This window comes from Poecile atricapillus, chromosome 14, assembly GCF_030490865.1.
Source record: "Poecile atricapillus isolate bPoeAtr1 chromosome 14, bPoeAtr1.hap1, whole genome shotgun sequence".
Taxonomy (NCBI): Eukaryota; Metazoa; Chordata; class Aves; order Passeriformes; family Paridae; genus Poecile; species Poecile atricapillus.
This window is the reverse complement of record NC_081262.1, coordinates 17165724-17187415: the sequence shown is the minus strand read 5'-3', so window position 1 is coordinate 17187415 and position 21692 is coordinate 17165724. Positions and strand designations below refer to the sequence as shown.

Here is a 21692-nt window from a genome sequence, read left to right as displayed (position 1 = left end):
AAATAACTTCTCATTGATTAGTGAATACAAAATAATTGCCAAAACCATAGTAACTTCTTCTTCTAAAACTGTTCAAGTTTACTCCAATCCCAAAACCCAAGCTACCACCAAAACACCCCACGGCTCAAAAAGACCCACACCACATCACAGCCACACGTGGAAAAAAAAAAACCAAACCAACCTTCTAAATCTCCTGATCTTTACTCCACAACAAAGAAATTGTCTAACGTTATTCATCCTTTTTCCTACGCCCTACTTATTAAAATAAACATTTGTTTTCACTTTTCCTCAAAAAAAAATTCCCTTAAAATCTATTAAAAAACGGACTGAAACCTTCCCTCTATTAAGAAACACATTCATTTTAAAACAATTCCTCCCCATTGGTCTCAAACCTTTCCAAGGTTTGGATCCCGTTCCAGTGCACCAGAACCAAATCAACCTGCTCTGGCTCTGGAAACATCAGCGACACCAAACCCAGAGCACGAAGCACCTCGCCGCTCCTACCCCGCTGTCCCTCGGCCCTGCTCTCTCGCGTCCTACGCTGCAGAGCGCTGGGAGCCAGGTTCAGCCCCGAGAATTGTCACATCCATTTCCTCGGACATTCCAGCTTCCACGGGGATATTGCGGGGACCCCCTGCATTCCATTCCCTAGTACAGCCGCAAGACAAAGTTCTCCCCCAGCCCGCGTCTCCAGAAAATCGTGTACAAGCCTTAAACAAGCTCCGAGGTTTGAGAAATACGGTCTGCCCAACAAGCCCAACTCTGCATCCAGAGGAAATGAACATCACAAACAGATTCACGCACACCAGATGCACGGGACGCTGCCAGCTTGGACCTGCAATTAACTCGGCAATGGAAAAACCTGAGCTCGGAGCCCTCACGTGAGGGTGCAAAAGGTATTGGACACAGTTTCTAGAAAGCGTCACATCGTTATTTAAAGGCGCGGCTCGGCTAAAGAGCAACACCGACAAAGCCGCGAGACAAAAAGGCGGGAAGGTCGGGCTTTTCCCCCTCCCCGCCTCCCAGCGGCTTTGGCCAGGGCACTCTGCAGCTGACGAGCCACAGGTGTGCGCCAGCGGCCCTCGCCGGGACTCGCTCCCGGGCTGGCGCTGCTCCAGGTGCGGGGGGACCGGGAGAGCCACGCGAGCCCCGGCAGCGGCGGCACTCGGCACCCGGGGGCGGCCCCGCGCTCCCGGCCCCGGACGGAGCGCGGCTCCCGGCAGGAAAGCGGCTCCTCCGGCGGGCGGGGGCGGCCCCGGCCCCGGGAGAGCCCGGCCCGCCCAGCGGCACCGGGACCGGCCCGAAGGGACCCCGGCGGTGCCCGAGCCCCGCGCCCGGAGCGGGCGGAGCGGCCGGACGGACACAGCTCCGCGCCGCAGCTCCCGCCTGCCGGCCCGGCAGAGCTCACCTCGCCTCCGCACGGCTCTGTCGCTCCCCGGCAAGAGGAAATCAAAAAGGAAAAGGAGAAAAGTCCCCCCTGCAAACCCGCACTGGCTTACTTGCTCCGATGCTGCTTTGCGACACAAAGGTTTGTCCCTCGGCACCTCCTTTAAACAATGCTCCATGTCCAAGTGCATCCAGCTGTTCTCCCAGACCCTATGAGATGCTCCCGGTATCGTTCCATGAGATACCCCCGTGGAGCCCACCATAAATGACTCTCTTCCAGCTGCTCCGTGCCCAAGTGAACTGAGGGAAACCCTCCCCCTAAAACAGCCCCGGGCAGGACCCACCCGCTCCTCATCAACCTCACTGCTCACACCTGGGGCTGCTCTGTCCCCTCATCAACCTCACTGCTCACACCTGGGGCTGTTCTGAGCCCTCATCATCCTCACTGCTCACACCTGGGGCTGTTCTGAGCCCTCATCATCCTCAGTTCAGTTTGTGCTGTTGCCATCCTACGGGTGAGGGCAGGGGCAGAAGGAACTTGTTGCTCATTCCCTGGACAGCTCATTGTCTGCACCTGACACACGGGGGCACCAGGCTTTCCTTGCTATGGATGAGGACACCTCTCCTCCTCCAGGTGCCCAAGGCTGAAAATGGAATTCCACCTCCACAATTCCATGTGTTTGAGTTTCATGATTCCCAATGTAATTCCCCATGGATCATAAGACATCACCTCTAATTTTTCCTCTAGAATCACTGCTGACGTGCCTTTCTGTGGAAGGGTTTGACACATCGATGCAGAGTTCAGGGGCTCGTTTATGGCTTATCCTGACGAGCACAAAGGAAATCCAAACACCCAGAATTACAGGGAAATATGGATAAAGTTTAGAAATACTCCTCTTCCCTGCAACTCCCTGGCAACTTCCCACTGACCTTTTACTCTTAACCTCTGAATTTTGACCTTTGACTCTTCTGCTCTCTGAAGTTTGATTCCCTGATAATTGACCTTGGACCACACAACCTTGGAAAATTAACCCGTAACATTGGACCTTGGACCCTTTACTCTTGATCTTTGACCCCTGACCATTCACATGTGACCCTTGAAGTTTGAATCCCTGACTTTTCACTTTAACCATTGACTCCTGAGCTTTTGCCCTTGACCTCAGCCCTTTGACCCTGCCCCAACATCAATATCACTGACCTCCAGTGATTTCAGCATATGAATGCTACCATAGTTATCTCACCCAGCAGTGTCAATCCCACTCTCAGTCTCTATCCCAGCCCCACAGTGATTATAGTTCCAGTCCTAGTGACCCCTTCCCTGGCCCAGTGATTTCAGCTCTTAACCCACAAGCTTTATTTCACAGCCAGCTCTCTTCTTCACAGCTCCAGATGTGTGTTTCTCCAAGTCTGCTGGCTGAAAATTCTCCAGGTTCAAGGAGCAGGATCTTCCTCTTGGCTCCAGCTCTGCAACATTTCAGCTCTGGCCCTAGGGCCTCTAAGCCCACCCCACAGTCAATATCCCTGCCCCAGTGATTTCAGCTCTTGACTGACCCACAAGCTTTATTTCACGGCCAGCTCTCTTCTTCCAGCTCCACATCTGCTTCCTTTTCCCCTGCTCCGCTAGGTGAAGCTGCTCCAGGTTGAGACAAAAGGGTCTTTGTTTTGGTTCCAGCTCCGCGGTTTCACCTCCAGGCCAAGAAATGCCACTCTAACCCCATGCCAACCCCAAATCAATCTTCACTGTATTTGCAGCCCATCCCATTGTGTACCATTCTATGGTTGCTTCCCACATCTACAGTCACTATCCCCTCAGAACAGCGTTTGCAGCTGCAGCACTGCAGTCCCCACCCCGGCCCCAGTGATTTCAGCTTCAGTCCCACAAGCTTTATTTGACTGCCGGCTCTTGTGCTGCGCTTCTGGCTCCACATCTTCCCAGCAGTGCCACATCATGCTGCTTTCTGGCTCTCCAGGCAGGATCTCTGTTTTAGCTCTAGCTCTCTGGGGTGTGAGCTTAGCTCTTGAACCCACATTCCAGCCCAACCTGACCATCCTTACTGCAGGAACAGCTCTGCAAGGCCCTATCCCAGCCCTTACATTGATTTCAGCTCCAGCCACGCAGTTCACATCCCAGCTCCATATTCCTTATCCCAGACCCACAGCAGTTTCACCCTAAACCCTACCATATTTGTGTCCTCCAGCTCTGCTTCCTCAGTTCCAGCTCCTCAGCTTCCCACTGCCAGTGGCTAAAAGCTGCTCCTGCTTCTCACTGCAGCCCGGGGCTGTTGATAAGGCCACAAATCAGTTATCACCATCACATCAATGTCTCTAGGAGTTGTCCTACCCACCCCAATGGGAGCCCAACTTTGGGGCCACTTGAGGCCTCAAGCCCAACAGGTACCTTCCCCCTCCCCCTGGGTCTCAGCCCAGCACTTGCCCAAAGGCCCCCTCACCTCCCCCAGGCAGCACCAGGGGCTGGGAATAGCCATTGGGCCCCTGCTCCCCCATCCCAAAAGGTGCCCTTGGGCTGGTTCTCGGGCCCTGGAGCCCTCCCAGCCCCCAGACCCTCAGCCTCTGCTTGGTACCAGCGGGCAGGGGCTGCTAAGCCCCCAGGCACCTCCTGCAGGCCCTGAGCTGCAGCTCCATCCCCTTCCCCCAGGCATTTATCCAGCTCCAGCCTCAGTATTTCCATTGCCCCACATTGGTTTAGGCCTGACTCCAGTGCCAAGGTCTTTATTCCACACCCTAGGGCTTTATGTCTCCACTGGCCCCACAACTGGTGTTTCAGCCCCAGCCCCACAGTCTTTACTGAATTAACATCAGCTAGCCAGCAAAAAAGCCCCTAAAGTAATTAATAAATAATAGTTAATAATTATTTATTAATAATAATTAATAGATTAATAAATCTAAACATAAAAATATATCTTATTAAGAGTAATGATAATTACTAATAATAATTTTATTATTTTAATAAAACGAGCAAAACAAAATAATGTAATAAAGAAAACCGTTATTATTTTAAATAAAAGCAAAATACAATAATAAAATCGCAAAAAACCCAGCTTTGTTCCCGATATTTTAAATATTATCTTCAATCCAGAAACTACGAAACAGCTCCTATCCGTCTCGCAGTATCACAGCAGCCGCTGTGCCACTCCAGACCCCGCACCCGCCTCCGGCTGCCCGAACAGCCCAGGGCGTGGCGGAAAGAACTGGCCACGACCGGCCCCGCCGCCCCAGGACACCGCCGGCCCCCAGATGCTGGCCCCGGCAGACGCGGGCGTCGCGCCCGAGCTCACCGGCGCTCCCCGAATCGGCAGCCGCGGGGGTCCCGTCCTGGCGCGCCCCGGATCGGCAGCCGCAGCTCCTGCCGCCGCTCGCAGCCTCACCGCCGAACTAACGCCCACACCCCTCCAGCACACGCTGTTTGTGCCCCAGGGCTGACCAGCACAGCCGATCACAGCACGAGGCAGCGCCGGGCCCGCCGATCTCAGCCCGCCTGTTCCCGCCGCGCTCGACTCCGCGACCCCCCGCTGTCCCCTCAGGCCCTGCTCCCCCGACCCCATCTGCTCCCCGCCTTCTCCCTGTTCCCCTGGGAGAACCAATGGCCGGGACCTGAACGGGGAGCCCCCGCCCACCCTTCCCGGGACCCAACAGCACCTGCCGGGGCTGCGGCAGCACGGCTCCGCCGGATCCCAAAGCGACAGCGGCCGCAGCGGCGCCTCAGCAGAACAGGGGAGTGGGGCCGGGCTGCCTGAGGCGCCGGGCCGCGACTGAGCGGGCAGAGCTGGGCGGGACCGCGCCCGGATTCAAAGGGCGGCTCTGATTGGCCAGAGCAGAGCAAGGCGGGCCGGGATTGGCGGAAGCTTTGAGGCTGCGGCCCATGGGAGCTCAGCACCCTCGGGACTCATCCTGCACACTCGGAATGGTGCTGAGCACCCTCGGGACGGTGCCCAGCACCCTCAGGATGGTGCCCAGCACCCTCGGCACTCACCCTGCACCCTCGGCATGGTGCTCAGCACCCTCGGGACGGTGCTAAGCACCCTCGGGACAGTGCCCAGCACCCTCGGGATGGTGCTCAGCACGCTTAGGACTCATCCTGCACCCTCGGCACTCATCCTGCACCCTCGAGATGATGCTCAGCACCCTCGGGACTCATCCTGCACCCTCGGGATGGTGCTGAGCACGCTCGGGACTCATCCTGCACCCTTGGGACTCATCCTGAACCCTCGGGATGGTGCTGAGCACCCTCGGGACGGTGCTCAGCACCCTCGGGACGGTGCTCAGCACCCTCGCCACTCATCCTGAACCCTCGGCACTCATCCTGCACCATCGGGATGGTGCTGAGCACCCGCAAAACTCATCCTGCACTTTCGGGACTCATCCTGCTCCCTCGGGACGGTGCTCAGCACCCTCGGGATGGTGCTCAGCACCCTTGGGCCTCATCCTGCACCCTTGGCACTCATCCTGTACCCTCGGGACGGTGCTGAGCACCCTCGGGACGGTGCTGAGCACCCTCGGGACGGCGCTCAGCACCCTCGGGATGGTGCTCAGCACCCTCGGGATGGTGCTCAGCACCCTTGGGCCTCATCCTGCACCCTTGGCACTCATCCTGCACCCTCGGGATGGTGCTGAGCACCCTCGGGACGGCGCTCAGCACCCTCGGGACGGCGCTCAGCACCCTCGGGACGGTGCCAGCACCTTCTGGAAGGCGATCAGCAGCCTCAAAACGAATCCAGCACCTTTGGGAAGGCGCTCAGCACCCTCAGGACAGATCCAGCACCTTCTGGAAGGCGCTCAGCACCCTCGGGACGGATCCAGCACCTTCGGGAAAACGCTCAGCACCCTCGGAACGGATCCAGCACCTTCTAAAAGGCGCTCAGCACCCTCGGGATGGATCCAGCACCTTCTGGAAGGCGCTCAGCACCCTCGGGACGGATCCAGCACCCTCTGGAAGGCGCTGAGCAGTCGCTCGTCGATCTCCGTTTTTTCTCTGAACACACACCATAGTAACAGGCCCGTGCCCAGCACACTAAGAGGCAGCACCTTCACTAAGGGCCTGTCGTGGTTGCTCCCCATCGACCGGCTAACGTTCCAAAACCGCGGACTGGCCTTGCTGCTGGAGAAGGGAATGTGCCCCTCGCCCTCCAGATCCGCGCCCGCCGCATCCTCCGGGTCCCGCCGTCGTGCCAGACCCCGCCGAGGCCCGGGCAGACATGGGGCTCGCCGCGCTCTGCAAAGACACACAGGCTTGAGCGGCGCAAAGCGCTCACGTAGCGTCCCGGCCCCCGTCCTCACCGGCAGCGGTCACAGTCCGTCCCCGCCCCAGGCTCCGTCCGTACCGGCAGCGGTCACGGTCCGGCCCCCCGGCGCCCCGGCCCTCTCCTCACCGCCAGCGCCGCAGCGCCCCAATCATCCCGCGCCTGCCGTGAGGGGGAGCGAAAGTGCGAGGGCTCCCGCGGCCTGGGCCGCGGCTCGACGCTGCTGCCGCCGTGAGGGCAAGGCCGAAAGCCCCTTGGGCTAGGGGGGGTGCGAACCGCACAACAGGAGGTGGTACGGTGACCACAGAAGGCGTGCGTGGCGTTCAGCGACTGCTACAGTGATGCTTCCACGGTTTGTGTAGGACGAGTCCATTTTACTCCGTATTACGCACAAAGAGTTGCCAGGTATTCCCTCAACACACCTTCATGCTTCTGTAACAATTCAGTTACATTTCACTGCACCTTTCTGTTAGATTCTGACCAACTTCTTTTAACCTGACAACCAAAGACGGCATCAGCCTTTGAACGCGAGTGGGTGGACTGCTGTGCTCTGTACTGCTGTGGCAGAAAACGTTTATTTTTCTGCTAAACTGTGCCCAGAAAAATTCTTAGCATATAGACGAAATAATACGTCCTTAGTATTGTATTTAGTACCTTTATTACGACATCTTTCAGCACTAGTCTTGGGCTGGCTTGTATTTATTCCAACTTCTACCACACTTGATCAATGAAAATAGCAAAAGCTGGGACTAGACACACAGAATCTGTAAATTCATGCCAAATACTGGTCTTAGCAAATCAGTGTTACAAATGTTGGCAGAAACTAGCCAGCTGTTCTCATAATGGTGTGCCCTCACTCCACTGCACTGTTTTAGGGCAGAAATTCAAAAAGTCAAGAATACTCACAAGAAGGTAAATCATCTTTTTTGCATAATACACACTGAGTTTAATTTATATTCTGTACCACCCAAGTTTCTTCATACAGTGTAATTCCAAATTCCTGTATTGCCATGCAGGTGCTTATCATCCTTTGACCCATTAAGAACTGATGCCATCGATGCAGATGCCAGTTGGTGACTTACATACTCAGCACCGGTATTTCCAGCTGTAAAATTTAGTTTTTTAGTAAGACAACAGTTATTCTGGCTTTTAAATAGCAAAACATTTTTGTCACAGAATTCACTAAATAATTTTGAAATAAATCATCTAGAGTAAACTGAATTCTGCTTTTGATTATACACTGCTAATGTGCAGTAATTAAAAGAACTATGCAATAATGGAAGAACAACCAAACAGGCAGAAATACTGTGCAAATTACATTGTTAATAGTTTAAATGTGCAGACAACATGTTCTACAAAATTTTTATATGAGGTTTTTTCCTAGAAAAATTTTTCAAATCAAAAAGAAAACATTAACTGTGTCACTACTTTTAAGCTAATTTAATTAGGTCAAAGGTTCTTTGTTTTGTTGAAATGCCAATTCTGAACATACAACCTGTAAAATAGAAGATATATGTATTTATGTCTATACACATATGCCCAGACATTAAATTCTCCTTTGACAAATAGTTCATGAAATAAAGGGCTTGATGGTCTGGAAAGAATGCAGGAAAACAAACAAACAAACAGACAAACAGAAAACCAACCTACAAACCCCTCAAAAAAAAAAAAAGGAAAAAAAAGAAACAACTTGTCTGGAATTAATCCAGATAAGCCGTGCCCCTTCATGGGCAGCACCAGTCTTTCCTTCTAAAAACTGCATGTGATATGGTACTTACCTAACAGAAATCAAAGAGAGGGGAAAAAAAACCCAGGCAACTTCAAAAAGGGGAAAAACTAATCCAAAAAGATATAGATAAAACTTCAAGTGTTATGAAAGAAATCAGGCCTCGTGGTTAAAATACAGAAAGTGGAGTTACTTAAAAGACACATTTGTGCTATTAATGATGTGATATAGATTTCCTTTTAAGTTGGCACCTTAAGGACTGTAGACAAGCTTCAGTTACAACGGCCGTCAAAATTTTTCTATAAAGCTAGAATTTCAAGTCATCAACAGATTTTCTGAGGACAAAGTAAGTCCTTGTGCACAGGAATCAAAACCTAAGTACTTATTTAAAACTTTGTCTACTGAATTTTACCGTCATATTTTATGCCAGATTATTTAACTGTTGCTGTAATCGAAAACAACATTGGGGTATTAACATTCTGAGCTGACAACAATGGAAAAGAATGATACCAAAAAATCTCACCAGAATTTCCTTTGTATGCAATACCATGCTGACCTAATAAAACTCTAAGTTTCTTTATTTCTTCAGAAAGTTGCTTGTATTCCTAAGAAAGAAAACACATTAAAAATAGTTCTCCCACTTTTCAAATATGTACCTAAATTGGAACCTTTTAAGAAAAAAATGCCTCCGTGCACAGCTGTTACACCTTTTGACTTTAAGGATCTTAAAATGCTTGTTCAAAGAACACAGAGCAAATTTTAGAAAAAGATACATGTCTGAGTCGCCAAAAGAGGAGCCAGCTTTTTTCAAGTCCAAGAGTAAAATTTAGGAATGTTTTCTGGAACTATTTCAAATCTGTCCTGTAACTAGCATTTTATCGTAGAACAAAATCTTAAGTTTGCTTCGGGACTACCCTTATTTTATAATTATCATAATTCTGCAGTCTGGAAATTTGTCAGCTTCTCAACTCTTGACCTAGCAACTTCATGTTCTTGCTTCTCAGCAATTTCTGTTAACTGACAGGGATTGCTGAGTTCTTTTGAGACTCAAAGCACATACCTGAAATCTCAGAGAAGCCCTATTTTTTTTTTTTTTGGTGTGTGTTTTGGTGTTTACATAAATAAAGATAGAGCAAAAGAATAAGTATTTAAGATTCTTTGATTACCAAACCAGACAATTTATGTCAATTAAGCTATGATGAAGCCAGAAAAAGAAGTAGAAATTATTAAATACTGTATTGTTAATGAGTGGAAAAAAAAAAAAATCACGTAACTGTTCCAGCTCCTATGAGATCAAAATGATGATCTTTATATTAAAGTATATTCACCTTAGCCATGGTTTTATTTGGTTATATTAATGAATTACTACATGGTGTTTTGTCTTTGCTACATTTTTCAAATAAAAAGACAACAGCAACTGCTACTGTGCATTATAATGAATGAACTCCTTTCCATGCTCTTTTTCTGACAGTCAGGTTGCACTCTTTTAGGCCGAGCACACCTTCTACCTCTATTTTCTCCATTCCAGTTCTGTTGCAGTAGAACTGTTGGCATACACAAGAGTCATTCAAAAATGAATACAGCCATTCTGCCTATTGCTTGTGCAACAGCCAATACATTCTTACACAAGTCTGGGTAATTATCCAGAGAGAGAAGTGTCAACATTCTCAAGGTTGCTTACACATTTATCTTCACTAGTAATTCCATCCTGTCTCCCGACTGATATTCCCCAGGAGTACCTACAAGGTACATAACCCAAGCGCATACACTAATTCCTTCGTAACCCCCATCTTCTTACTGGGCATTCATTTTTGCAGGTTTGTTTTTGACTTAGGGGCTATAATAAAAATACCAAATGACACTATATGCAGGCTGTTACATATGGAAACCAGAAAAGACAACCCCATGAAGAGATTCAGCTGAATACCAAGGGAGTTTACATAATGCTATCCCACTGATATTGTCATACATTAAAAAGGTGGCAATTCCACATTGTAAATATTATGCTCTATACCTTACTGCATTTTTCCATTGTTTCAAATTCCAGAGTTATTTTCTTACTATGTTTTTCAACTTCATTTTCTTCTGTTGCTTTTAGAAGTCCTGCTTCCTCAAAAATCTCTTTCAGAGTTTTTTTGTAACCCTAAAAAAGAAAGTTGCCAAAAGGTGATAGATCAATCTATTCAACTCTTATCTCTGCTTGCAATTTGTACTGGCCATTCCAAGTCCTCAAGCTTCATTACCAGTTCATATAGTAGTTACAGAACATGAAAATTACTATTTGCCAACTGCAGAATAAATGCACCTACTCCGAAAGGAGAAACTACAGAAGCCAAGTTTGGCTATTTGACAGTAACGTTTTTTTATCAAATAGAGCTGGAAAAAATTAATAAACCTGGTCAGTTATTAGTCCATCGTACAGAAGCTGCTCTGCTTCATCCCACTTCCTCTGCAGTGCTTCAGTCAGAGTTGGATAAACTGAAAAATGGAAGTAAAACCATATAAACATCAAGAGCACTGTCCTGCCTTAGTTAATTCCTCTTCTAGTATCATGCAAGAATATCTGTTCTAAGAACTCAGTGTTTCTATACAGTACACAGTCTCTACTGCTTTCAAGAGCTTGCCTTACACTTATATTGTGCTTCACGCATTTAAAGTGTCTGGAGTATGACTAGAAATTTTTCTTGTTTCGAGATACAAGGCCTCGTATTCCTTTGCTCAGTGTAACTCCAACTGAGCTTTTTCGTAATGTAAGTAAATGGGCAGATACGACAGGGCTTATTCCTACCATTTGAGAAAAGAAAAAAAAAGCCAAAAAACATCCACTGGGTCTACACTAGCAGTGACAATTTATTTGAGAAATACCTGTGTGTTATATTGACTGGGATTTAAAAAACACTTCATATTATATGCTAACATTTCATACCAATTTATATTAAGGTACTAACTCAACCTAGAAATGGACATTCTGAGGATAGCGTAATATGCCAGCTGTTCCACAAAGTATTTTTTAAATCTTACCTAAAAGTGAGTGGGGATGGCACACGAGAGGAGTCTCAAATGTCAAAGAGTAAACACAAGTACTTGGCTCAGACACATATGCCAATTTATTGCTCTTTCCACAAACAAGATGAACCTAAACATCAGTAAAAACAAAGATGAGCAAAAAAGTCTACGTGAAACAATACCATCACTGATGTTCAACCTGCTGTGTTCCAATGCCAGTAGATGCACTGCTCTACATACTGTCATGTCAAAGCTTCCAGTGCCTTTTTTTTTTCTCCCAACAGAAAAAACATCATAACAAGGACATTGTCCATTTATTTTTTCAAATGTGAAAATTGTTTTCTCTAATGGGAAATTATTCTCCCCACCTAGCACTGTTCCTTGGACTACTAAGCACGCTATTTCCAGCAATAATGAGACTAAAAAGGATGGTGAATAGGACACCCTTTAGAATCTCATCTAACATAAGCATGGTTTTCTTAAATTTTATTTCTGACCAATGTGCTAACTTAAGAATACAAGACACATCCAGACTGCAGAGAATTGTTTTCACCTTTAGATTTGCAGCACCAATATTTTCTGTCTCCAAAATGAAATACCAGTGAAAGATTTAAATCACAATACCAAAGATCATACAAGAATATAATTTCTTTCTGCAGCTTCTATGGGAAATAAAGATGTTAAGCAGGCACCTCCATTAGAGTATAACGTTTTCACCTTGGCCAGGATATGGCAGCCAAGCTGGCAGCTAATCACAAGAGATTCAACAAGGCAAAGCGCTGCACCTGGCTCATGACAACCCCATGCACTGCTCCAAGCCTGGGCAAGAATAGCTGGAAAGCTGCCTGGTGGAAAAAGACCTGGGGATGCTGGTTGACAGGCACTACTCATCAGGCTTGTGCTCCAGACCCTTCCACAGCTCCAGTGCCCTTCTCCAGACATGCTCCATCACTTCAAAGTCCTGCTTGAAATGCCCCTAGTGCTTGCTCTAACACCATGCTTAGCTTCTCAGGATGCTATTGTTACCTACCTAATTAATTTCCCTCCTTTTTCCTGGATGTTTTTAATAAGCTGGCATCTTGATTTCAACAAAGAGCTCTTTTTCTTTATTTTGCCTGACACTAATTACAAAGCACTGCATTGTATTTCTACAGTAGTAATTATACCACTCTATCAAGGAAAAAGAGTTGCAAGTAACCGACAAGAAAACCTAAGTAAATGTCTTCTAAATTTTATCCTGATTCTAGCTTTCCTCCTCCAGTCATTCACACAGTTTCTGCAGGAATTCATCTTTCTGTTTTCTATCACAGCTTAAATGATGACTTCTTCAGGGTAGGAATGTTTCAGTTTGTAGTGTCCCAAGCATATGCAGAGTCATGCTGTCTGAATTAGCATAGTCTACCGCTATTATACCTTTGTCTGTCTGCTCTTGGTTTCACAGGAGTCTCCTTCCCTCATCCACATTCCAATAAATGTGTTGTTGTCAATTTCCCATTCATGCCAGATTCTGAAAAAAAGAGGACACTACTTTGTTTTAAGTTACTGGGCAGAAAAATGTGAACCCTCAGGAAGAAGACCAACAATACCCTTAATACCATGTTCAATTTAAGTGTATGTACTTCATTTTTGTTGTCTTAGTATTTCCATTTCCTATAGCCAACACCATGGAAGGAGTGTAGTTTGTTATTCAGGATGCCATATAGGACACTTCAATAGCACTTTTTGAGAGCAGAGTTTTGGATAAAATTTCAGTTTGCAAACTATTTGCACTTAGAAATCTGTGTTTAAGTCCAGTAACATACAGTTTATAGATCAATCCCACAACAAATTCCATGAGGCTAAGTACCATATGCAACTCAGTTTGATTGCAGGATTTTTAGTGCTGGTGGAAGCATCTACAGAAACTACTGGTAGCTGTCTACTTCTGCTAGTCCTAAAGCAAATGATACCCTCAGCATGGTGATGTACCAGTTTCCTCACATACCGGCTTACCATTTTGCACATAGGAAAAAAAAGAGGCATCTATATACAAAATATATAGAAAAGCAATGGTCTGATTTATACTTAGATTTATTTTAGGTATTATGATTTGGCAATATTATGATCCAGGGTCTTTAACTACTTTGGGATACTTTTTTTGGGGTGTACATTATGTTTAACAACCATTAGGCATGAAGCACTCTTTTCATTTTGTAATTTTTGTATTTAACTAAAACTGCAAATAGTTACTGGACATGAAATCTGTGCTAATATAAGCTGTATTTAGACACTATTGAATTTCTCACATGAACATATCATACTTGCAGTTGTCATTGGTTATTAATCAGTCTCCAGCTAAAAGACGAGGTTAGTATTAATCAACAAAAAAAGAATCTGAATTTTTCAAGACAGAATATTTTTACGTATAATGTCTTGGGAGCTAACATGACCTAAGATGACCAATGGAAGAATCTTATTTTTAAAACTGTCTCCTTTTCGCAATCTATGAAATGGCCTGCTGACAACATAGCTAAAACGTAAAAGGTCTAAATGCCTCACCCTAAAATCCCACTATAGGCATTCCATCGAAAAGTCTGCTCATGCTGAGTGACATTATGGAATGGACAGAACTCATACTTGTACCTTAAAATGAGAGAAAAGAAACAGAAAATAAGAAAGGTTTCAGACTGGAATAAAACAAAAATCTATTTAATTCCTAGTAAGTATATAAACAAATATCCAAATCCATTACTCACGTGGATTCCATAAAACTGAAACACTTGCCAGCAAGCCTAAAGAGATGTGCAGGGCCTAAAAACATCACAACATGACATAAAGGAAAAATAATGTTTTGGTTAAATTTAAGCAAGCTACTGTGGTGACAAAAGTGCAAGGAGTATGTGACAAATTTAGTTACCTGCTGTACACAAGGAAATTTTTATCTTCCATAAGAATTACTGTAAGTTCTCACTAGCACTATACTGGTTTGCGTCATGATCTTTAACGTTTTTCATTCTCACTACCCAGTGAGACAGATAAGCCTCTTTCGACAACAAAAATGAGAAGCCTGTGTAAAAATAAACATTTGGAGGCCGGGTCCATAATAGGAATCATCAGTGCAGATCCTGCCACAATCTAACACTGAAATCACTGAAACTCTTGCTTGGCAGCTATCTCCAAATTCATCCAAACTCTGCAAGTTTATACTAGTAAAGCCCACTTGTTCAAAATATTGACAGTGCTGCATAGTTAAGGTTCACTGAGATTCTCTAACTGGATAATCCTTTTCACTGTTTGCCTTCACGGTCTGATCCAGGTAATATTTAACAAGACAGACTTTTTGCCATCAGACAGGTCAGCAGTTGCGATTCTATTCTTGTATTATTGATTACAAGGCTTGCTGTTAAAGGAATCCAAGATAGGTAACTTTTCATTAAAAAGAGGGTGAAAAGTTCTGAATGCTAGAGGAGTATTTCAGTATCTCTTGCATAAGGAAATTTTCCTTGGAATTACTAAATATTTATGAGGAAAGAAGAAAGGAGATTACGAAGCATATAAAGTAAAACCCCATCCTGGATTCTAATTCCCCACTGTCAGGATTGTGAGGGTACTTTTTCCAGGTATCTAGACAAGCAATCCTACAAAGGTCAGACTATCAGAATCATGCCCTCCATAATGCTTTAACCACTGGGATACAGGCAGGTTCTCTTTCCCAAGTATTCTTCTGACTGTATGATCTTGCATTTCATTGTAGAGATGGGCTTGGCCAAAGGGTTTGCTCCTCTACTACGTGAAATCTGTGCCCCGGTGATTAGGATGCTCTCCCCGCAGATGAAAAGAAGCAAATGTGAGAAACACATGAAATTCGTGTCTCCCTTTCCAGGGCAGATGCCAGAAGAGAAATTACCAGAACTATTATGCCAACTGTTTTGTAGAAGAAAAGAACAAGTACGGTTTTTATGCTAAAGAAGTACTTGTGCAAGGCAAGGTTCCATGCCCTAGGTTCACGTTCCATATACACTTCCAATTTTTGGCTACATGTAAGATCCTACAACATAGAAAAAGGGATTTCTGGTGTGCTGTCCTTTTTTCCTGTTACATTTTTCCATCTTTCCATCCTGCATTTTATGACTAATCCCATTTCTAACTATTTCACATTTCACATGCAGTTATACACATTATACACTTGATATGAGTTTATAAAACACGAAAGAAAACATTAAGCATAATCACATTCAATGTCGTCATACCAAAATGCCTTCCTTGAATCTGAACAAGGTTTAAGTCTGTGCCTAAGGTTAGCAGAGAGACAAGATTCATTCCCTTTTGTTTAGTCTTTGCCTTCAGTGTTTATCTGCTCCCCTCTATAGATGGCCTAGAATTTTTTACATTCCTGTTTATTTTGCATAAGTGGTGTATTTATGTTGCAACATCTAAGCTCTGTGTGAAACTGAGCCCTTCTGACTGGTTCCAGAGTACTTTTAGGACTTTTTTTTAAACTATTTTTGGGTATTAAGCACTACCAGATGATGGGACAACTTTTATATGATAATCTCAATGACATTGAGGACTGTGTCAAGAAGAAAAGAGTATTTACTGTGGAATAAAATCAAAACCTGTGACAGGCTAGAAAAACACAGAAAAAAACACACGGATAGTTCTGTCACAAAAACAGCATTAACAGCACTGGGACCTGGAACCACCACTGAAGTTAATCTAGGTTTTAATCCTTCAGGAGCACAATGAAATATATTTGCCTGTGCTTATAGGATGCCTATAAAGTCTCACGCAAAATTCGGTTCTGTGTGTGTAAAGTAGAAACAGACTATTTGCCCTGCAAACAAGTGCTGCTAAATGATGAAAACTGGAGGGAAAGAAAAAAAATTAAAAAAAAAAAAAGTAACGGGTTGCATATACCTGATACTGCAGACGGGGACATCTTTGGCTGCAGCCTATTTGTTTGAGGCAAGAATGGGTTATTCAACCTTTCAAAAGAAGGAAAGTCAAACGTTTAAGGCTGTTATGCATCTGGCCGTGCCTACATCCTCCCCTACCTGTGTGTTTCAACACCGACAGCCGCTGCCCGCGGGCCAACAGAGGGGTCTGCGGCAGCGGCCCGGCTCGGCGCCCCATTCCCGGAGGAAGAAACGGGCTGGAGCGGGCACAACGGCACAGAGACCCGAACCCGCCGAGGGCGGGAGGATCGCGGGACGACACGGCGAGCAGGCGACCACGTACCCGAACGTATTCGGCTCCTCCACGATCTTCATCTTCCCCGCCGAGGCGAAGAGACCTATTAGGAGAGAGCAGTTGGGGGCGGCGGATGGACCAAGCCGCCGGCGCGCCCATCCCCGCCGCGGCCCCCGCACCCACCCAGCGCCGCGCTCAGCGCCGCCAGCAGCAGCCGGGCCGCCATCGCCTGCGCCGCAGGAAGCGGAAGCGCGCGACGCCGCGGGGCGGAGTCTCCGCCGAGCGCGGCCATGGAACGCGGCCGCCGCGGGGGCCGGCGCGGGGGCCGGCGCGGAGCTCGCAGCCTCGAGACTTTCGCGGCGGAAGCGGAGGCCGCGCTGAGAGGTGCGTGAGGCGCCACGGGACGCGGGCAAGGACAGGCGGGTTCTGCCGCGCAGCGCCGCGTCGCCTATGGGTATTGATGTACACCTGATGTTTTCAGCTTGCCTGGAGGGCGAGAGGGCCACGGATGGGGACGCTCGGGAGGCCAGATTCCCCTGCCCCCTTGCCATGTGGGAGCTCGGACACTGCGATCCCAAGAAATGCACCGGGAGAAAACTAGCGCGGAAGGGGTTGCTGCGAACACTGCGCCTCCGCCAGAGATTCCCGGGCGTCGTCCTGAGTCCGCTGGCGACGGAGTACGTCTCTCCCGCTGACAGGTGGGGCCCCGGCGCCTGTTGGCAAAACCGGGGCGGCGGGGGAAGGCGGGGAGGCGCCGACTGTGAGGGAGAGCATTTGGTTCAAGTACCGTCCTGATGCTGTATTAGGGAGAGCATTTGAACTACTGCCTCATGGCCAAAACTCACACGGAATAAAACTGACCTTCTTAATACATTACTCTGGTGCATGAACACGAGAAACGGCCGTTTTATTAAATCAGCTTAACATTTTTACACAGCTGGTATCAGATGAGAAAATCATCTGTAGATCTCACTGAAAAATCAAGGTGCACGTTTTGTAGGTTAATTTCTTCAGAACATGGGCCTGTAGCTACTGTGTCTTTTATCATGCCATATTTAAGTTCTTCGGTTAGACAACACGTGTTAACCAGAAAACTTCTTTCGGGAAATGAGAATTTTCTTCAAATGTGCCTGCAGAATTTTTACGAATATATACTTACTCAGAGAAAAGATTTGTCTCTAGAAGCAGAGATAAGCTAGCCGAGAACCTAAATCGGAACTTTTATGTACTTTAAGGTTTGATTAAATGTTACTATTAATCACACTTCTCTGTCACATTTTTAAACCTAGCATTATTCACTTTTCATTTTGAAATATACGGATAAACCTTTTTTTGCCATTTGCATATTTGGAGGAAAACCATGCTACTATTCTTTCTCATTACATCGCTGTTATAGGCTCTTGTAAAGCCTGTGGGTTTTGATTGAGAAACGGGTTGCATGCAAGTTTGTTGCTAGTATAAAGTGGCAATTGGAATTCTCACTTCATCAGTATAATGGTGACAATTTTTCAAATACAGTGACTTTCTTTTTTTCAGGTGTGTCATTGCTCAGAGTGGGATTGCAGTCATAGATTGCTCATGGGCCAAATTAGAAGAAACTCCCTTTAAGAGAATGAGGGGGAGTCATCTGCGATTGCTGCCTTACTTAGTGGCTGCAAATCCGGTTAACTATGGTCGGCCGTGCAAGCTGTCCTGTGTGGAAGCTTTTGCTGCAGCGTTTTGCATTGTCGGTAGGCTCAATTTGTCTGATGTGAAGTATGTTGCTAGCAATTCCTACATCCTTAATAAATCAGAAGAGATGGTTTACGACAAAATAAATGCTGTCACATTCTTGACTTTGGGATCAGATTGTCTAGCTTTCTTCCAAGTATGTGTATCAGTGGCACTGAGATAGCTGTATTCATGTTAGCTACGAAACAGGACACAAACTGATAATTCTCATTCTGTCTGGATGGTGCGTAATGTTAGAAGACAGAGCATGAATCAATCCTTAGGCACCTTTGCCGGGCTTATAGGGTGAGGTCTGGGTAAGAACAAAAGAAACTGCCCCCCCTCTTGTAATGGTTTGCAGACACAGAACTTTGGTAAGAGAAATGCTCTACCATACTGCAGACAAATCTTATCGTGTGAAAATACTGTATGTGCAACTGGTCTTGTCCTAAGGGGCTGTGGGCTCTAGAGCTTGAATCATTCATTACCCGTACAAATTATTTTTATGTAACACTCGCTAAAAGGCTATGAACTATTCTTGGATTCAGTTCCATGTTTCAAGTTAAACTGAAATTTGAAAATATTTGCAGTCTTTCCAAAAGTTTTAATTCCCTTACACTGAATGAAACACTGGCAAACATCTTTGTATTGAATTGACATGTATGCACATACTGAACTAGAAACATGTAAGCTGAGTGAAATCTCACACTAAAGAAGAAAACTGATAATTTATTTTGTTTCAGGATTCCCAGATCTAGCCACCATTCTTCTAAGGAAATTTAAATGGGGTAAGACATTTATTGACCTGAACAAAAATCTCTTGGAAAAATATGCAGCCTGTCATTGCCAGGACGATGTGCTAAGCATTGAGAAGGACTTTCTAGCCTGTGTCCAAGAAAAAAAAGGCGAAGAAGTAGGTAAGAGAAAAACACAGAAACACTACACATACCCTTTTTCTTACTAGTTTCTTCAGTCTTTTCCTTAAATCTCATGGAAATAATTAGCAATCTGGGAGATAAGTGCTTTGCTGATATGTGCTGTTCTGTTTTTATCCTGTGCTAAGTGTGCCTGTTTGACCTTTTTTCCCCCCCAAGTAAAACAGGTGAAAATGACTGAAGCAATTTAATGCAGAGTAGTGTATTCACGGCTGAACTGTGAAGCAGTCTACCCCTATTCAACTAACCAAACTGGAAAATTTAGGAGCAAAATACGATGCTTCCTTGTTTTATATACAGATGTTAAAAGCAGATTAACAGTAAAAAGACTAGGAATTGAGAATGAATTGTAAGAGAAATATAGGCATACAGTCAGACAGCAAGTTAGTTACAGACATACAGTCCTCAATAAAGATGTTTAAAATGAGACCCATAATCAAAATAATTCATAAGTACAAGTAGTTTATTCCCAAACTCTTCCAGTAATTTATTGTTATCCCAGTATTTCATGCTGTATTCACAGGTGAGTGCTTGGTCTCATTCAAGATGGCGCAAAGAAAGGCAAATAATCAAGAACGTATGAAGAGATAATCCTAATTAACATTTTCCTTTCAGGGTGATTAAGCCCTGTAAACTAGGCCAGGGGCTCACACTGTAAGAAAATGCTTTTTTCTCCTTCTGCAGTTTTTCCTTCTTTTTCCAGATCCATTTGACGTTGACTTAGAAAAAGAATTTTCTAATCCCAACAGGCCAGTCAATTCCTCAGGGTAATGAAATTTAATCTATATACTAGTTCTACTTACTATGAGTTATTTTGCTCTTTAAATTTTGAAAAATGTTTCCAGTCTAGCACAAAACAAGGAAGACTCTGAGGAGGACAGCATGAGCAATCCAGATGATGCCACTGAAAGCAGTGAAAGCACTGATGAGAGCAGTCAAGATGAAATAAACCCCCCCAATAATCCCACAGAGTTGTAATACCTCATATAAAGAAATTTTCTTGTGAATACTTGAGTGCGTCTTGTTCATCTGTAACTTGGTGCTTAGCAAATCTCAGTCTCGGTGCAGGTTTGTAGGTCTTTTTATGCACAAGGGCTCTGGGTTATTTAATTTTTAGGTAAGTATGGAATGCTAAATTATTTTGTAAGGAGTTTGAAGCATAGTTACAAGTTAAAAAATAACCCTGTATTCTAATCAACGTGTTTGGAAATAGGTTCATAGGGGATTATTTTTAACTAATAGTATATTAGGTAAACTTTCTTAACTTCTGGTCTATATTTCAACAGGAAAACATGACTAAGCTATTGACCTATTCACAGGCACAATGTACCACATAGGGAGTCTGACTTTTTGCAGGCTTGAACCTGCAAAACTACTTCATTTATTTTGAATAAACTGAGTTAAGCTCGAAAGGAAAAAATGCTTCTTGGAATTGCTTTAACATCTCAGTATGTCTTTTCAGAACTTTAATTGCTCGCTTTGTTTACTCTTACACATTCCTAAGCAATACCAGTGTTTTGGCGCTTCGTATTCAGAACTGTACTGTGAAATTTCAGATCACAGGTTCATCAGTGCTATCTCTGTATATTTTCCATCACTCAAAGTGGCACTGTACCAAGTCAGAAATTCACATTGTCTGGCCCTTAAAGCTTTGTGACAGACTTGCAACAGCACTGGTATCTTAGGTCACTTTCTCCTATGCCTCCCAGTTTGTATCGTGAAAATAAGCTGTTAGCGGTTGTTTTCTACATATTTAAACAGAATACTCTTTGGAGTTTCAAGCAGCCAACAGAAACCTAAACTTTAGCAATCCTTCAGTAGAATTGGAGATACTAAGGAGAATTTGTAGACTCACCTTCACAAATCAAAGTTCTTCACGTCACAGGACCTTCTCGTCCCTCCACTACTAGAGGGATTAAATACTAGCGCTACTGGAGCTAGAGCTGGGAGTAACAGCAGCAGTTTGAGCGGTACAAATACTCAATTTCCCTTTTGAAAACAAGAAGCACAAGTAAATTAATTCTACAAGGAGACTTTTCCTCTGATTCAGTTTTTTCAGTAACTTCCCCACACATATGAAGTCCTTACCAAATGTGCTGTTTTAGCAAGGATTTCTTAGATAGTGACAAGAAAGCAATTCAGCGTAATTTTTGAAGGACTGAGAACAATGTGAGCATGTCAGCTATTCTAATTTGCAGGGGATGCTTTTACATTCTAAAGCTATAGTAATCAAATGCAGACAAGCAAAACAGACCTGGGAACAGAGCTGTAAAACTTAAATTATCTTAAGTGTTGAGCAGTAGCTATTTTTTAATAAAAACACTGAAGAAGCTAAGCTCAGATGGAACAAAGCCTTTCACATTTTTTTTTGTTTTGCAGAATAATTTTGACTTAAAAAAAATACAATTAAAAAAGCAGTGAAAGTTTAATAAAGGGCTTTATCAGCTTGACATACATGAAAATGGCTTACATAACTGAACAGATTTCCTTTACAGAAGGAAA

At 45.1% G+C, this 21692-nt stretch overlaps 3 protein-coding genes across 8 annotated transcripts; 1 reads left to right on the top strand and 2 right to left on the bottom strand.

Moving 5' to 3' along the window:
• Window positions 1-5854: 5854 nt before the first annotated feature.
• On the bottom strand, window positions 5855-7138 carry LOC131584772 (ubiquinol-cytochrome-c reductase complex assembly factor 4). The gene is made up of 2 exons (XM_058850231.1): window positions 6774-7138; window positions 5855-6616 (listed from the first exon to the last, which is right to left on the bottom strand). Exons 1-2 carry the CDS (start codon window positions 6797-6799, stop codon window positions 6304-6306), a joined length of 339 nt encoding a protein of 112 aa, XP_058706214.1. The 5' UTR covers window positions 6800-7138; the 3' UTR covers window positions 5855-6303.
• A 423-nt stretch (window positions 7139-7561) lies between these two features.
• GNPTG (N-acetylglucosamine-1-phosphate transferase subunit gamma) lies at window positions 7562-16817 on the bottom strand. Of its 6 annotated transcripts, none has more exons than XM_058850220.1 (11): window positions 16729-16817; window positions 16594-16648; window positions 16273-16340; window positions 14112-14166; window positions 13915-13998; window positions 12790-12883; window positions 11392-11506; window positions 10766-10848; window positions 10385-10513; window positions 8894-8975; window positions 7562-7749 (listed from the first exon to the last, which is right to left on the bottom strand). In XM_058850220.1, exons 1-11 carry the CDS (start codon window positions 16769-16771, stop codon window positions 7622-7624), a joined length of 936 nt encoding a protein of 311 aa, XP_058706203.1. In that variant the 5' UTR covers window positions 16772-16817; the 3' UTR covers window positions 7562-7621. The 6 variants fall into 6 exon arrangements, with proteins under 6 accessions (XP_058706203.1, XP_058706204.1, XP_058706205.1 ...); XM_058850221.1 differs by having other exon boundaries at window positions 16273-16307; XM_058850222.1 differs by having other exon boundaries at window positions 16594-16625; window positions 16729-16783.
• On the top strand, window positions 16770-20610 carry TSR3 (TSR3 ribosome maturation factor). Its single transcript, XM_058850226.1, has 6 exons — window positions 16770-16929; window positions 17027-17243; window positions 18082-18275; window positions 18999-19172; window positions 19894-19957; window positions 20036-20610. The coding sequence occupies exons 1-6, from the start codon at window positions 16836-16838 to the stop codon at window positions 20166-20168; spliced, it is 876 nt and encodes a 291-aa protein (XP_058706209.1). The 5' UTR covers window positions 16770-16835; the 3' UTR covers window positions 20169-20610.
• Window positions 20611-21692: the final 1082 nt, after the last annotated feature.

Coding starts and splice junctions, on each gene's coding strand:
- GNPTG (XM_058850220.1), bottom strand. CDS start 16,771: ATGGCGGCCCGGCTGCTGCTGGCGGCGCTGAGCGCGGCGCTGG. Junction 16,649..16,728: donor GGCGCTGAGCGCGGCGCTGG/GTGGGTGCGGGG, acceptor CTCTCCTAATAG/GTCTCTTCGCCTCGGCGGGG. Junction 12,884..13,914: donor GCCTATAGTGGGATTTTAGG/GTGAGGCATTTA, acceptor TCTTTTTTTCAG/AATCTGGCATGAATGGGAAA.
- TSR3 (XM_058850226.1), top strand. CDS start 16,836: ATGGAACGCGGCCGCCGCGGGGGCCGGCGCGGGGGCCGGCGCGGAGCT. Junction 17,244..18,081: donor TACGTCTCTCCCGCTGACAG/GTGGGGCCCCGG, acceptor TCTTTTTTTCAG/GTGTGTCATTGCTCAGAGTG. Junction 19,173..19,893: donor AAAAAAAGGCGAAGAAGTAG/GTAAGAGAAAAA, acceptor TTCTTTTTCCAG/ATCCATTTGACGTTGACTTA.
- LOC131584772 (XM_058850231.1), bottom strand. CDS start 6,799: ATGATTGGGGCGCTGCGGCGCTGGCG. Junction 6,617..6,773: donor GGGGCGCTGCGGCGCTGGCG/GTGAGGAGAGGG, acceptor GTGTCTTTGCAG/AGCGCGGCGAGCCCCATGTC.